This window comes from Saccopteryx leptura, chromosome 1, assembly GCF_036850995.1.
Source record: "Saccopteryx leptura isolate mSacLep1 chromosome 1, mSacLep1_pri_phased_curated, whole genome shotgun sequence".
NCBI lineage: Eukaryota > Metazoa > Chordata > Mammalia > Chiroptera > Emballonuridae > Saccopteryx > Saccopteryx leptura.
Genome location: NC_089503.1, coordinates 87,331,979 through 87,348,629, shown reverse-complemented (window position 1 = coordinate 87,348,629; position 16,651 = coordinate 87,331,979). Strand labels below are relative to the sequence as shown.

At 44.4% G+C, this 16,651-nt stretch overlaps 1 protein-coding gene across 2 annotated transcripts in view; it reads right to left on the bottom strand.

Annotated features, from left to right (window-relative positions):
- CFAP300 (cilia and flagella associated protein 300) overlaps positions 1-2,316 on the bottom strand; it is a 33,588-nt gene extending 31,272 nt beyond the window's left edge. The window contains exons 1-4 of one of the 2 annotated variants that reach the window (XM_066371448.1): positions 2,152-2,316; positions 1,641-1,796; positions 977-1,294; positions 693-774 (exon numbers count right to left, since the gene is read on the bottom strand). In XM_066371448.1, coding sequence (XP_066227545.1) covers positions 693-774; positions 977-1,294; positions 1,641-1,720 — 480 coding nt within the window. In that variant the 5' untranslated portion in view covers positions 1,721-1,796; positions 2,152-2,316. Of the gene's footprint in view, positions 1-692; positions 775-976; positions 1,295-1,640 lie in introns of both variants that reach the window. The other variant, XM_066371440.1, reaches the window with a different exon arrangement.
- Between the last annotated feature and the right edge of the window lie 14,335 nt (positions 2,317-16,651).

The window sequence follows — 16,651 nt, the reverse complement described above, 5'->3', positions numbered from 1 at the left end:
AATAAGGTGTGCCTATCAAAAATAGAGACTGATTTTCCAAAATTATAAGATCTCCATGGAGGGATACTGAAGATGAGCTAATGTACGGTGATGGAAAACGTAAAAGTTTCTTCTCAAATGTATCAGGCTGCCCGGAAAGGAGTGCGCATGCAGGTCACCAGGTCTGTGGATGCCAAGGGGAGGTCATGCCCGGTGTCTGCTTCTACAGAGAACCTCAAGAGATTGAAAAGAGCGGGTCACTGCTGAAAAGGTTGTGACCAAGGAGGGATTTCAGGGTGGATGGACTGCTCCGGCTCCCGAGTTCACCGCTGCCCAGCCTGAGGTCGCAGGCCGGTCCGAAGGCGGGCAGCCCCTTGCCCTGTCCAGCAGCTCCTCTGCCGCCGGGGCGCAGAGCCGGCCGCTGAACGGGGCTGCGGCCCCCGCTGCTCAGGCCACTGACGGGGCAGGAACAACCCCAGTGGTTTTAGGCTCTTCTTCCACAAACTTATAAACAGAATGGAAATGAGGATGATGGAAAATAAAGTCTCTAAAAGTTGAAAAACAAAAGTTATCATTTGCACCTTTCGTTATTTTAAACTCCCAAGAAAACGACGTCACTGAGTAATGGAGTGTCCAGAACAATCTACGCCAACGTGGGAAAACTTCCACGCACCCCAGCAGAGACCCCCGGACTCTCCACGCCCCATACCAACCATAACGAACTCATCCTTGCGATAGGCCTGGAACACCTGGTCAAACCCGAACGCCTGGGCCTCGATTCTGCCCAGCATGGACCTGGAGCAGAGAAGGCAACACACGTCAGCTCAGCCCGGGGCTGGCACCTCCGAGGGCACGTTCGCCAGTCCCACCCGCGGAACCCACCCCGCCCCCGCGCGGGTGTCACTCTGCCCCGCGGCTTCACTCAGGATGGGGCCGCCCGAACTCCATCGCGGCCACGGCCAAGCGGCTCTTCTTTCTTTGCCCCTCGGCCTCTCACCACTGGCGGAGCCGGCTGCTGGTCTCCCGCGTGCTCAGAGACGGGAAGGTTTTCTGAGGCAGGTATCTGAAGTAATAGCCGCCCAATTTTCCCGGCTCCCCAGCCGCCATTGTAGCCCCGGCTGCGCCCAAGTGGGAGTCGTTTCCATAGAGACTTGGCGGCTCGCTGCCGTGGGGGCGGGGCCACGCGTCAATCTCAACCGGGTCGTGGGAAGAGGAAATCAGCGTCGGCTCTTCAGGGGGCTGGTGCCAGGCTCCTCCTGGGTCCCAGCCTTCGCCCGTCTCCCACCAGGGCCTAGCGGTTCTGGTAAGGAGGGGTCTGGGACGAAGAAAAATTGCCAGTATATTGTAGAAATTAACTCTTAATAAGTAATTACTGTATATGGGCTGATTTCTTAATCTCAAATGATGTAATCTTGTATTTATAGTTTTCCAAGTTGGATGACTCAAACATTTCCGAAGAAAAGTTATTCTGCATTATTTAAGTTTATCTATTTTGGAAGATGAATGTCCATGTGACTACTTGGGAAACGATTTTGTTTTACCATTTGGCTTTTTTGGGGTAAAGTTACATCTGAAGGTTAAAGCAGTTTTTTCCATACACACTACGGTACAATATGCTGTTTAATAGGAACACTTATTTCTTATTTTGTATTGGAAATTACCTTTTGTGTCTGTAATTCTTGTTCTTTCGTTCTGTTTGAGTGTTTCTGGCTTCAGAATGAGGGGATAAGTTCTTTCCCATCTCTTTGCCAATTCCTCTTCCTTTCCCTTCAGTCCAGCGGTTCTCAACCTGTGGGTCGCGACCCCGGTGGGGTCGCCTAAAGCCATCGGAAAATACATAATGCATATCAGGTATTTACATTCCGAATCATAACTGTAGCAAAAATACAGTTATGAAGTAGCCACCAAAATTATTTTTTGGTTTGGGGTCACCGCAACATGAGGAACTGTATTGCGGGGTCACGGCATTAGAAAGGTTGAGAACCACTGCTCTAGTCTTCAAGAATTGACCTTGATTATTCCTTAGCAACAGGAGGAGAGCCAGCAAGAGAAACACACATGCAAAGGTTTTTTTTCCCTACTGTTGACCAGTACTCCACTGTATTACTATACCACAGTTTATCTTTTTGAGTTGTTTACAGATTGAGGGTATTACTAAAAGCAGCCACGAACCTTCAACCTTCGGGTGATGTCTTTCGATTACGGTGACCAATCGTCCTTTAGGGAAGACAGTCTTCCTTTTGTAAGTTCTGTCCTCCCTCGAAAAGTGTTCTCCTCCGTATCCTCCTTTTTGATACTGGAAGATTAATCTGTAAATGTTCGTATTCGATCAACGCAGAGTTGATCCATTGCGTATGATGTGACGTATTTGTATTTGACATGATGATTCGTCAAGGATCAGTACAGTGCCGCGAGACGCGATTATGAGACGCATGCGCTCCACACGGGAGACCTTGAAAGAGCGCATGCGCTCCGCAACGGAGACCTTGAGAGAGAGCGCGCGCGATACACCGATACACCGATACACCGTGTATCGTGCAAATGGCTTTGTGTACTTCTTACTGAAACACGACCCAGCACATACAACCGTGATGGCGAACCTTTTTATAAAAACCGCACACTTTTGCAGTGCTGGTCAACCTGGTCCCTCCCGCCCACTAGGTGGCGGTCCAGCTTTCATGGTGGGCGGTAGCGGAGCAACCAAACGGCGCGGCGATTGGCGAACCTTTTTATAAAAACCGCCCACTTTGGCAGTGCTGGTCAACCTGGTCCCTCCCGCCCGCTAGATGGCGGTCCAGCTTTCATGGTGCACAGTAGCAGAGCAACCAAAGGGCGTGCCGCGATTGGCGAACCTTTTTATAAAAACCGCACACTTTTGCAGTGCTGGTCAACCTGGTCCCTCCCACCCGCAAGGTGGCGGTCCAGCTTTCATGGTGGGTGGTAGCAGAGCAACCAAAGGGTGCGCCGCGATTGGCGAACCTTTTTATAAAAACCGCACACTTTTGCAGTGCTGGTCAACCTGGTCCCTCCCGCCCACTAGGTGGCGGTCCAGCTTTCATGGTGGGCGGTAGCGGAGCAACCAAAGGGCGCGCCGCGATTGGCGAACCTTTTTATAAAAACCGCCCACTTTGGCAGTGCTGGTCAACCTGGTCCCTCCTGCCCACTAGGTGGCGGTCCAGCTTTCATGGTGGGCGGTAGCGGAGCAATCAAACATGCCGCGATTGGTCCACCATGAAAGCTGAACGCCCACTAGTGGGTGGGAGGGGCCAGGTTGACCAGCACAGCAAAAGTAGGCGGTTTTTATAAAAAGGTTCGCCATCACGGACAAAGGACATTGTAGACTCACGATTACTTTCTTCTCGGTGAATATTAATCATAGACAGGTAAGCACAATTCACGTTTTATTAATTCATTATCTAATAATTTTTAAATACATATAATTTTATTTACAAGTATTTTCCCGAAATTTGAGTTTTAAAGTGGAAATCTAATCTCAAACCATATCTATTAATAACGCATGATTAAATAGTTGCATAAAACAGACGGTTTTTAATTAGAAAATGATAAATACACCCGAATATCACTCCAAATTAGTGGTTTTGTTTGATATTTAGTTTTACTAAATGAGTACTTTTTTCTTACAATTATTATTTTTATTATAATTATTAAAAATTAATAGGCATGTAAGCATAATTACAATATAAAACATTACAAATGTTTTTATTATGCATTTATCATATTATAGTGTATTATTGTTGCAATGAATAAAATGTTTCTTTTATTTACGATATTGTTTTTTTCAATTTATTTTTATCCTCTCTTTTCATTGTAAAAGAGTTGGTCACCTTATTTTTCATGGACTTAAGCACTCATTCCTGTTGTAAATACATCCAAGATTGGAAGTGCTCAGTCATGGAGCATACTGGTTTTTACTAGATACTGCCAAAAAGTATTTTTTAAGCTTTATTTTCTAGTTTATTGTTTGTTTTTTTTAAGAAAGAGAGAGACAAAGGGAGAGAGAGATAGGAACCTTGATCTTTTCCTGTATGTGCTCTGGACCCGGATGGAACCAGCAACCTCTGCGCTTGGGGACTATGCTCTAACCAACCTACCTATCTGGCCAGAACCAAAGTTTTCTAGAGTAAATCAATTTAAATCCCAACCAGTAACGTGGGAAATTTCCAGTCCTGTATTTTTGGAAACACTTAGCCATTTTAGTGAAGTTGTATTAATTTCTCATTGTGATTTTAAGTTTGCATTTCTTTATAGTAAATATTGTCGAGCAATTTTTATATGCATATTGGACATTTGTATATCTCCAGTGAAATGCCTTTTCAAGTGTTTTGTCCATGAGGGTTGTCAGTCTTTTTTTTATTTATAGGAAGTTTCTAATAGTATGGATATGAGTCCACTGCCAGATATATGTGTTGCAAATATTTTCCTTTTGTCGGTAGCTTGCTTTTTAGCTTTGGTAGTCAGAAATTCTTAATTTTAATGAAGTCCAGTTAAGTTTCTTTTATGTGCCATATTTGCTTTTTGCCTACACAGATTCATGGAGATAGTCTCACATTTATGTCCATGATTCAGCTCATAATAATTTTTTGGAAGCTCATTTTATTTATTTCATATGGTTTTCCTTTCACCCTAGTTCTGAATATTGATAAGAACATTGAACATTTCTAAGCCATTGAATTGCAGTGGGCCTTAAAAAAATCTGGTGACTGTTTCTGCTTACTACTTTATAAAAGCATTTTCCACAGGACCTAACCATAGAGTGATTTTTCCTAGGTTTCTCCAGCTTTATTGAGATCTAATTGGCATACAGCAAACTGCACATATTTAAAATGTACAACATGATGAAGTTTTATATATGTGCTTTTTGTGTTTCTTTAATACCAAAATAAAAATATAGATATAATTATTTTCATTTTGGGTTTAAGATTCTAATTTAAGTTTAGGGACTTCTTTGCTTATTTTTTGCATTACTCAAAAGTAAATAATTTTTGTTGTGTTGATGAAATTCATCATCTTTATTTCCACTTTGTAATCAGTGATTATATTTTGAATATATAGTATTAAAGTTTAATGTTTACTTGGAAATTGATAGTTTTCCAATTGTTGGTTATCACTTAAATATGCGTGATTGGCATATATTATATACAGTTTTTATTAATTCAGGCTTGACAATTTTATTTTGTATTTCCCAATCATCTTTACATTTTAAAAAATCACAGAAACAACATGTCTAATGGGAAGGGGAAGCAAAAAGAATACAAACTCTCATAATTCAAGAGATACAATTTTTTCTAATTTTTGGAGCAATGAGGAATATTTTCTATAGGGAGATTTACCAGAGAAAGATGTCTTCCATCTAAGTTTCATTAACTCACACTTTAAGAAACCTTGGCCAGACAAGTAAGTATATGTGGGGGACAGAACCTTTTATATTTACAGAGCAGTTCTCATATTGTGTTTGGTTTACATGTTCTGCGGTTTCTTTTATCTTTACTGAATTTTATGATCAGTTTTGATATTTTCACAGTACAACTATGTTTAATAACGTGGAAATGAAGTCCGATCAGAAATCCAATTTCAGCTCTAGTGTCTAGATTTTCTCATCTGTAAGTTAAAGATGAAATGTTTTTACCTCATGAGGTTATGAAGATTAAATTAACAACTTGGTATGAAGTGATTATTACAATGACACTTAAAATTACAGGGTATGGTAGTCATTAATATTAATGACTATTTTCATATGGATTTCTAAGAACAGAGTCTCAATATATATCTTATAGTTTGTGCATACAGGAAATAAGGTTTGAGTTGAAATAGCTCAATTTATGGCTATTGCACTGATTTTTAATGTGTGCCACAAGAATTGTTTTTTAATATTTACGTTTAAAACTTTTTTATTTATTGGTTTTAGAGAGGAAAAGAAAGAGAGAGAGAGATAGGAACACTAATCTGTTCCTGTATGTGTCCTGACCTGGGATTGAACCAGCAACCTCTGTGCCTCAGGGCAATGTTCTAACCAACTGAACTACCCCACCAGGGCACAAGAATTTTTAAAATATGCAATACCTGACTGTTTAGTCAGGGTCACCGACCTCTTTTTCTTTAGATTGTCAAATGAAATGACAACAGCCAGCACAACAATAACCAACCAGTGTGATTGAAGCAAATTTTACCTCTTCTTTTATGTCTGATCAACACAAAATATAAATTTTTTTGGTGTGCTGCAGAATTTTTATAATTTGTTTATGTATGCAATAAGATAAAAAAAGGTTGAAAATTTCCGCACTAGAGACATTGGATTAGAAACGATTGTTTTCTCTTTGTTAGCTGTTTCTAGCTTTTGATCACTTAATTTCTGTGAACCTCAGTTTGCATCCTTAAAACATAGACACTAATACTGACTGCCTCCTTAGATTGTAAATTGGCACTACAAAATCAATGTGTTAACTGCTGGCTCCTCTTCATTTCATTTAACTGTAAAATTTTACAAAATGAAGTCTTCGTTTGTCATTAGCTATTATTATTCCTTCAGGTTTTACATTCCCCTCTTCTGGCAAATGAACACATACCCTTAATATTGCTAGGCACTATGGGAATTCAAAATGTATATAAAGTATTCATCCTGCCTGCAAGCTACCAATAAAATGGTTGGTGTGTGGGTGGAACTGTTACAAGATTATATGATGAAGACAGCTGAGGCAGAGGACTTTCAAGACCTGTTCTTCCAGTTTCAGTAGGGGGAAGGCTGAGGGACCCATGTAACAGGGACAGGTGGGGACTGGAGGTCCCATGGGGTACTGGAAATCCACTGGTCCCCTTCTAATGTACAACAGGTATTGGCTTTGGTGAGTACAGGTGAAGACTATTCCCTCCTTTACAGGAATCCAAAATGGTTTGCTGCGACCCCAATGGCCATTGATAGTTATGAGGGCTAAACTATTCAAGTGATGCCAATAACTATTCCATTGGGCATAAAGAGACTGCCTCCTAAGCCATATAAGGTATATGTATCTTCTATTCCTGAATATATTTAGGGAATAGTCTTACAAGGGCTGTAGTTGGAAACTACAGCTGGGGAGTTCCACCTGTGTCCAGGTTATGAAGGCAGTGTTGAGGGGACATGCAGCACATTCCCCCTTGCAATTACCCATTCCCCAGCATGTGACTAGCATGAAGAAGTACCACCTGCCAGGCAGTTATGAAGAAATCACTGGGACGATCCTTGAACTAGAGAAGATGGAGATCATCTGGCCAACACACACAGCCCTTACAACTTCTCAGTGTGGCCTGTGCACAAACCAGATGGAACCTGGTGAATGTCAGTAGATTATAGGTAACATTATAAAGTTGTTCTCCCTTTGCATGCTGCTTTACCCTTGATAGCTAACCTGATGGATCGGCTAAGCCATGAATTGGGGACATACCACTTTGTGGCAGGTTTGGCTAAAGCCTTTTTCTCTATTGATATAGCTGCAGAGTCAAGACCAATTTGCCTTCACTTGGGAAGGATGTCAATGGACCTTTACAATATTACCACAGGGTTATTTACATAGCCCTACCATGTGTTATGGTGGCTGCTGACCTAGCTAAATGGAAACAACCAGAGGCAGTTTGTATGTATTATTATATTGATGACATTATGCTAACTAGTGACTCTCTTCTAGAATTGGAGCAAGCAGTCCCTACCCTGCTATCCCATATGAAAGCATGTGGCTGGGTGGTCAACAAGGGCAAATTACAAGGACCTGTTTATCTGTTAAGTTCCTGGAGATTGTCTGGTTGGGTAACACAAAGGGTATTCATGACGCAGTTATAGATAAGATCCAAGCATAACCTGTGCTCACTACTTTAAAGCAGTTACAGGAATTCCTAGGTCTGTTGGGGTATTGGTGGACATTCATACTGCATTTGGCTCAGTTCCTGCACCCTTTATATCACCTTATTTGGAAGGGGGTTCGCTGGGATTGGACTGAGCAGGCACAAGGTGTGTTTGCAGCAGCCAAGAGAGCTGTCAAGGTGGCACTGACCTTGAATGTGTTTGATCCTGCCAGGCCCTGTGAGCTTGATGTCCCTGTAATTCCCAAGGGGTCTGGATCTGGTTTGTGGCAACAAACAGAGCCCTTACGGCAACCTATTGGGTTTTGGTCCCAATTGTGGAAAGGTGCTGAAGTCCATTACTCATTAGTGGAGAAGCAGTTGCTAGCTATGTATGCTGCCCTCCTGGCCACTGAGAGTATTACGACCACAACACCAGTTACAGTCAAGACAACATACCCTATTGCAGGATGGGTGAGAGATTGGGCGACCAAACCACGTAGTGGTATGACCCAAACCTCCAGCCAAGTGGGGTGCATACTTGCAACAACACCGTGCTTTTAGCACCAGCCTTTTCAGAGCAGAACTGTAGGAAGTCTTGGTTCCAGTCACCTATACAACCTTCGAGTCAGGTGTAGCTGAGGCTCAGGAGGCAGTACCTGAAGTCAGTCCCAACCAGGAGGAGCGAACACCAATCCCTGAGGATGCCTGGTAACACTGATGGTTCTAGCAGGGGCCAACTTGCCAAGTGAACAGCCATAGCCTTCCAACCAGCCACTGAGATTATTTGGATGGACACAGGTACAGAACAAAGCAGCCAGTGGATGGAGTTAAGAGCTGTATGGCTAGTTGCCCATAATGAATCTTCTCCTCTGGTGATTTGCACTGACAGCTGGGCTATCTATTGTGGACTGTAATGCTGGTGGCTGAGGCCAGGCAGGTTCTCATTGGATTCGGGTAGATGGTAGAAAAACTGCAGAGCTGGAAAGGGTTGGGCCATTCCATTTAATAAAGTCTCACAACGGCAGACAAGCACACAGGCAGGGGAAACTGTCAGGCAAATAAACAGCATAATGGTCCTTCCCAGTGGCGGGAAGGCAGTCTGCCCATCTGCAATCTCTCGTCTCTCTCGAGTGCAAGCACCCATAGCCTTATATAGGCCATACATGCATGGTGCTGCCACATGCTCATGCACTAATCAGGCAAAGGGCTTTCAGCTGGCAAAGCAGCGAGCAAGCCTAACACAGCTGCCCCACATTCCACCCTTTTAGGGTTGCTTACTTCAATATCTATATGACAGGAAACAGACACTACAGTAATAGCTAAAGTTACACCAGAATTACAATAATTACAAAGATTCCTTTCACAATGTCTCTCTGAGCACTTTGCCCAGGGTGTCACCTGGAGGCCTCCCTCTAACTTCCATCCCCGTGGTAGGTAGGAGGGCATGAATAGTCCAGGGCTGTGTCCATGGAAACCATAAAGTGTCCTTGGTGCACCTCTGCAACTGGATGAGAACCAGTGCAGGAGGACCTCCACAGGTGCCATACCTCCCCCCCCCCCAATCAGGGTTTCTCATAGTACTGTCCATGAGCGATGTGTCCATCCACCAAGGGAGCTGGTGCCCCACTCTGTCACAGTCTAAGAGTCAGTCCACAATAGACAGTCCAGCTGTCTGTGCAAATCACCAAGGTAAAGGTCCATTAAAGGCAACTAGCCATTCAGCTCTTTATTAACGGACCTCAGCACCTTCCCATAGTGTGCTGTCCATTGCCACAAGCCCCATCCAGACCCCTCAGCAAGCTCACAGGGCCTGGTGGGGTAAAACACATTCAAGGCCTGTGTCACTCTAACAGTTCTCTTAGCTGCTGCTGCTGCTGTAAAAAAAAAAAAAGCACCTGTTACCTTCTAATGCCAACACCTGCTGTACATTAGAAGGGGACCAGTGGATAGCCAATTTCACATGGGGCCTCTGGCCCCTGACTGTCTCCATCAGGTGGGTCCTTTGCCCTTCCGCCTATTCAAACTGAGAAAATGGGTCTTGGGGATCCTGCAACCTAAATGCCAGCTATTTCCCTAGCAGATGCTGGGGCTACCCACTTCCCCCACTTTTTCAGCAGCTGGAACCTCTGTTCTGACTCAAGCTGCCTCCAAAGCTCTAACACAGGGGTCCCCAAACTATGACCCGTGGGCCGCATGCGGCCCCCTGAGGCCATTTATCTGGCCCCTGCCGCACTTCCGGAAGGGGCACCTCTTTCACTGGTGGTCAGTGAGAGGAGCACATTGACTATCTCATTAGCCAAAAGCAGGCCCATAGTTCCCATTGAAATACTGGTCAGTTTGTTGATTTAAATTTACTTGTTCTTTATTTTAAATATTGTATTTGTTCCCGTTTTGTTTTTTACTTTAAAATAAGATATGTGCAGTGTGCATAGGGATTTGTTCATAGTTTTTTTATAGTCTGGCCCTCCAACGGTCTGAGGGACAGTGAACTGGCCCCCTGTGTAAAAAGTTTGGGGACCCCTGCTCTAACAAGACTTTATTAGGCTAGCCATCTAATTTCTCTCTATCTTCCCCAGCTGCAATAAAATCTACCCATATCTGGGTTTGGGTAACTTTCACAGGCCCGTTTCTCTTGTCTCTTGTTAGTTGGGGGTGGAAGTGGGAGTAACATGGGCAGCAGCCCTCACAACCTTAAGGTTCATCTCTGTTCCAGAGAGCATGATGCCCTCCACCCCTATGTCCTGAAGCCACACCAAGCAGGCTGCCAGGTGCTCACTGGGTTTCTGCCTGAATTTCACCCCCAATTCCATCAGCTCTGCCCAGGTGTAGAGCTGGACTCCAGAGTGCTCTACTACCTGGGGAGGAGGCTGTGGCTGCCCCTAAGGGACTCTTGGCTGTTGGGTCATTACCTTCTTGGTGACCACCAGCCAAGGTCTGAGTCTGTGGACGGCAATTGCAGCCTGAGACTCCCCCTCAGAAGAGAAGGAATCAGAAACGCTTGCTCCCACCAGTTCCTTGACACTCTGCCTGCAGCAATATAGCTCTGTCTTCTGTGCCCACTTTGACTCCTGCAGCTGCCAGCTCTTGGCCTGAACCCAACTCTTGAGCTCCTGAACCTGCAGTTGTTTCTCCAACAGCCGTCACTGCCAACGTTCAGCTTCCAAGGCAAACTGCAACTTGCGAACCCATAATATCTTCTCCAAAGACTGCTCTAGTTCTAGGTGCCACTGGTGTTCAGCCTGCACATCACAATGCAACTCTTGAACCCGGTCGGCCTGCCTCTCCAGTGCTAGCTCCTGTTCGTGTCATCGCTGGTTTTCAGTCTGTAGTCTGACTTGCAATTCTTGGATCTGCAGCTCTTTCTCCAGTGACCATTCCAGGTCGTGCTGTTGTTGCCACTCTGTCTGCAGCTTACCCTGGAGCTTTCAACCTCAGGCCACCTCTCGCACAGAACTCTTGGTCTCCTCTCGTAGGTCTGTAAACAACACACAACCTATGGCCCCCAAAAGAACAGCCACAGGAACTATACTCTGGAGAACAGCAACTACTCCTCTACCCCACCCTTCAAGGGTGTTGGCGGCTCCATACCCATCCTCTCCAAATCCTGCTGGCTGTGCCAAATATAATGCCGGTGGCCAAGGCCAGGTAGATTCTCACTGGATTCAGGCAGATGGTAGAAAAACTATGGGGTCAGAAAGGGTTGAGTCATTTCGTTTAATAAAGTCTCACAACGGCAGACAAGCACACAGGCAGAGAAACTGCTTCTCAGGAAAACAAACAGCAAAGTGGCCCCTCACAGTGGTGGGAAGGCAATCCACACATCCGCAACCCCTCATCTCTCTGAAGTGCAAGCACCCATAGCCTTATATAGGCCATAGGTGTGTGGTGCTGCCACATGCTTATGCACTAATCAGGCAAAGGGCTTGCAGCTGGCAAACCAATGAGCAAGCCTAACACAGTTGCCCCACAGTGGACTGACCTTTTGGATTCTACTTGGCACATTAACCAGTGGATGGTAATGCACTGTCCACTATGGGGTCAGGCCCTGTGGCAGGACTTATGGGAAATAGGATACCAGAAGCAGATGACAGTATATCATGTCACTGGGCATGCCTCATTAGCCCATCCTGGGGGTGATGAGGCAGACACCTTGGCAAGGGTGTGATGGTTGAAAATGGTGCCTGCAGGTAATGTGGTGCAGTGGCTCCACTGGTGTCTGCTCCATGTGGGACAAACAAACTATGTGGGCTATGGTTAAGGCATGGAACTTGCCTCTGTCCTATGCAGAAATACTTGTAGCTTGTGATCAATGTGCATTGTGTTCAAAGAAGCACCCATGGAGACAAATGGTGCCACCTAGACAGATCCAGGGTGGTCATGTTCTACTGACATGGTGGCAAATAGACATCATAGGACCCTTACCAAAGTCAGATGTGTACCAGTATGCAGTCACCTGTGTAGATACTGCCACTGATCTGCTTGCTGCTTACCCTGCTTGTAAACCCAGACCAGAGGGCACCCATACAGGCTCTGGACCACTTGAGTGCTATGTATGGGCAGCCGCTGGTCCTTGAAAGTGACAATGGTACCCAATTCATGGGTTCTATGAGGCAATGAGATCAAGACCTAGGGGTAGATTGGAAGTACCATGTTCCCTATCACCCCTAGGGTGCTGGTATCTTTGAGCGGTGTAATGGACTATTAAAACAGGGACTGTGACAGGAGGGGGTACTAGCTCCCTTACTAGATGGACACCACTTATGGACAGTGGTCTGGATTTTGAATGAGAGACCTTGACAGGAGGGGGGGCAGCTCTGGTGGAGGCTCTCCTGCACTGGACAGCTGCTCCCATCCAGTTGCAGATATGCTCCAAGGATGCTTTGCTCAAGCCGGGCTTTGGATGGCAGGGCAACATTCTTTTGGCTGCCTCAACCGCCCTCCTTAAAGGCCAATGACTTCAATGGACGTAACCCTGGACTGTATAAGCTCCCCACATATGATGAGTGGCATTATTGGCACCATGTGGTAGGGGGCTAGAGGTGGACCTTCAGTTAACTCCCTGAGCAACCAGCTCCTGGGCACCTAAGGTAGAAGTGTATTATGTCCTGAGTGCTCAGGGAGACAGCATTATGAAGGGCACCTTTGTCATTTCTGTACGGCCCGTGATGAGGTCTCCCATTTTGCTGCTCATCGAACCAGCAGAGCCTGCTGTGCAGGACAATAAGGTTTGGTATGCCCGCTGGGTGCAGCTCTAGTACCAGGTACTGTGCTGTCTGCAGACAGAACTCAGGTCTGTATTCTGCCAGAAGGGAAAGATTTGCCTCTCTTGGCGCCGCTGACCACTATCATTTCGCCCATAGCTGTGTTAGTATTATATTTCTGTTGTTGCAGACTGTACTGTTTTGGTTTTTGTAATGTACCTCACTCCTCACACAGGGACCATCGCAGAAGAAATCTGCCATGTAGATTGTGAGGTGTGCAACCCTAAAAGGGTGGAATGTGGGGCAGTTGTGTTAGGCTTGCTTGCTGGTTTACCAGCTGCGAGCACTTCTCTTGTTTGGTTTGTGAGCACATGGCACCGCCACGTGTGTGTGGTCTATGTAAGGCTGTGAGTGCTTTTCCCCCGCAGCAGTTCTCACAGATTGTTCTCCCACCACTGTGAGGTATGGTTTTTCCTGCTCCCTTGTCCTTCATTGCAAAAAGCGTACTTTCCTTTGTTTATTAAGCTCTTTCCCTTTTGTTGTTTATTTGCTCACCTATCTTTGCAAGCCTTCAATAAACGGGTATGGCCTGATGCTTTCCGGCTCTGCAGTTACTTTAACATCTTCCCAAATCCAGTGAAAACCTGCCTGGCCTCAACCACCTGCATTACATAGTAGTTGTATGTTCTTGATAAATAATGATAGATTTTTAACTTTTATAGAAGAATGAAATAGTGACTGTGATCACAACTATATGAAACTTGAAAATGTTCATTAATAAGTTATTTTGTTTAGTCAGTCTATAATAAAAATTTCATTTCATCTGTGGTCAAATGAAAAGTAAGAGTGATATATGTACTTTTTCTAAAATTAAATCTCTTTCTATTGGAGAACTTTATTTTTAAATTATTCTCTCCTTTTTGTAATTAAAATATCCATTCTTTAGGATCTCATGATAATTAAATTAAAAACCCTTTTTTCTTTAATATGGCAGAAAGCTTACAACCCTGTGTGGATAAGGGTGCTGGAGTAGAGCCTTGCTACTCAAAATATGGTTGATAGACCAACCAACAGTATTAGCATTTGAGATCTTATAGAAATGCAGCACCTCTGATCTCACCCCAGACCTACTGAATCAGAATCTGCACATTAACAGGGTTCCTCAGGTGATTCACATACACATTAAATGAGGGGCACTGGTCTAGACAAGATTGATCCATTGGACTGTGGATGAAAAAGGGGCCACAAGCTCAGGGAAAGCCTGCATGGTGGCCTTACAGACTCAGGGACCTAAAGTAACTGTACAGAATGGCCTGAAATGAAAACTTTCTAACTAAAAGCAGCTCGTGGTGGATAGTTATGTTCTAGGCAGGCATTTTCTTTAACAAAGGTCTATGCTTACCTTACTCTATTTAGCCTGTCCATTGTATTTTGCATTTTCAATAAGGTATCTGTACCTGATAATATGCCTTAGAAATGTAAGGGTAATCTTCTCCTGCCGTTCTAAGGGTAGGCATGCCACCAGAGCAGGAGCCAACAACCTCATTGTTGTTATCATGTTAATTAATCATTAACTGTCTTATTCCTGCCTACATAAAAGAAGTTTTAGTATTGATATATACTATACATTTTTACTTTTTATCCAATCCCAGAGACTTCCCTGCTTTGCTTTCTTCCGTTTCCCTAATCGATCACCAATTTTATGTAACTTCCTTACGTCTTTCTCTTTGATTCTGATGTATAAAATGAGTGGCAAAACAGCCATTTTCTGGAGCACTTTCTCAATCCATTGAGACTTTGCTTCCTGGCAGTTGTTGACAGTTTAGCTAAAACTCATAAAAAAATTCTTACAAGTTTGGAAGTTTCCTACATTGACAGAACCTACCAATCCCACCCTCTCTCACTCTTATTTTCAAGCTATACTATGCCTCTGTCTGCCCTGTTGCTCAATTCAGAAACCTAAGACTTATCTTTGATCCCACCTTGTTCCACCCCCTTCCCATCCTCTTCCATATCAAATTCATCACTAAATATTATAAGCTTCTAAATATGTATACAATCTGTCCAATTTCTCCAAGTTCCACGGTTGCTGCTTTAGTCTCAGCCCCAACCATCCTTTTGCTTGGATGACTGTAAGTAAAACTTCCTAACTGGTCTCCCTCTTCTACTTTTGTCCTCCTGACATCCATGCTGCACACAGCAGCCAGATGAACTTTTAAAAGTATAAATCAGATTCTAAAACTACACTGTTGAGAATTCTTTAATGGATTTCCCTTGCACTCAGTAAAATTCAAACTCCTGATAGTCTACATTCTTCCTCTCAAGCATCATTTCCTGTCTTCTTGTGTTCCCTAGCCTAGGATCTGGAAAGAGCCAAACTCTTTTCTTGCTCAGAGCCTTAGTAGAAAGTATGTCCTCTGCCTGCAACATCTTCCTCCCCTTTACTTTTAGCCTAGTTACTTCTGGTGCATCCTACAAGTTTCAGATTAGAGACCTTCCTGACTTTCTAATCAGTATTGTTTTCTTAGTTATTCTCTCATAACACATACTTGTCCCTCACAGCACTTATAACAGTGTGCAATTATTTAAATGTTTGTGTGCTTCTGTAGTTAATGTTTATCTCTTCACTAGCCAGTAAATATCAAGATGGTAGAGGCTGTTAATTCTATTCAACATTGCATTTATGGTGACCGGTATACAGGAAGAAATTCTAAAAAATTTATTGAATAAATAAATAAATAAATAAATAATTCTGATTTTACTGACCTAAATAATATGTGTGAAAAAGACAAATAATTTGGCTAGAAATTCAGTGGTCAGCAAACTCATTAATCAATGGAGAAAAATATCAACAGTACAACGATTGAAATTTCTTTTGAGAGCCCAAAATTTTTTTTTATTTTTTTTTTATTTTTTATTTTTCCGAAGCTGGAAACGGGGAGGCAATCAGACAGACTCCCGCATGTGCCCGACCGGGATCCACCCGGCACGCCCACCAGGGGGCGATGCTCTGCCCATCCGGGGCGTCGCTCTGTCGTGACCAGAGCCACTCTAGCGCCTGGGGCAGAGGCCAAGGAGCCATCCCCAGCGCCCGGGCCATCTTTGCTCCAATGGAGCCTTGGCTGCGGGAGGGGAAGAGAGAGACAGAGAGGAAGGAGAGGGGAAGGGGTGGAGAAGCAAATGGGTGCTTCTCCTGTGTGCCCTGGCTGGAATCGAACCCTGGACTTCCGCACGCCAGGCCGACGCTCTACCACTGAGCCAACCGGCCAGGGTCGAGAGCCCAAATTTTTAAAATTATTTTTATTTATTCATTTTAGAGAAGACAGACAGAGAGAGAAGGGGGGAGGAGCAGCAAGCATCAACTCCCATATGTGACTTAACTGGGCAAGCCAGTTTCGAACCGGCGACCTCAGTGTTCCAGGTCGACATTTTTATCCACTGTGCCACCACAGGTCAGGTGAGAGCCAAATTTTTTAAACTTAAACTATATAGGTAGGTACATTCTGTATCGAGGTAGCACCCACACGTGGTATTTTGTGGAAGAGCCACACTCAAGGGGCCAAAGAGCCGCATGTGGCTCGTGAACCGTGGTTTGCTGACCACTGGGCCAGTAGGTTAATGTAATGGCAGTGGTTGAG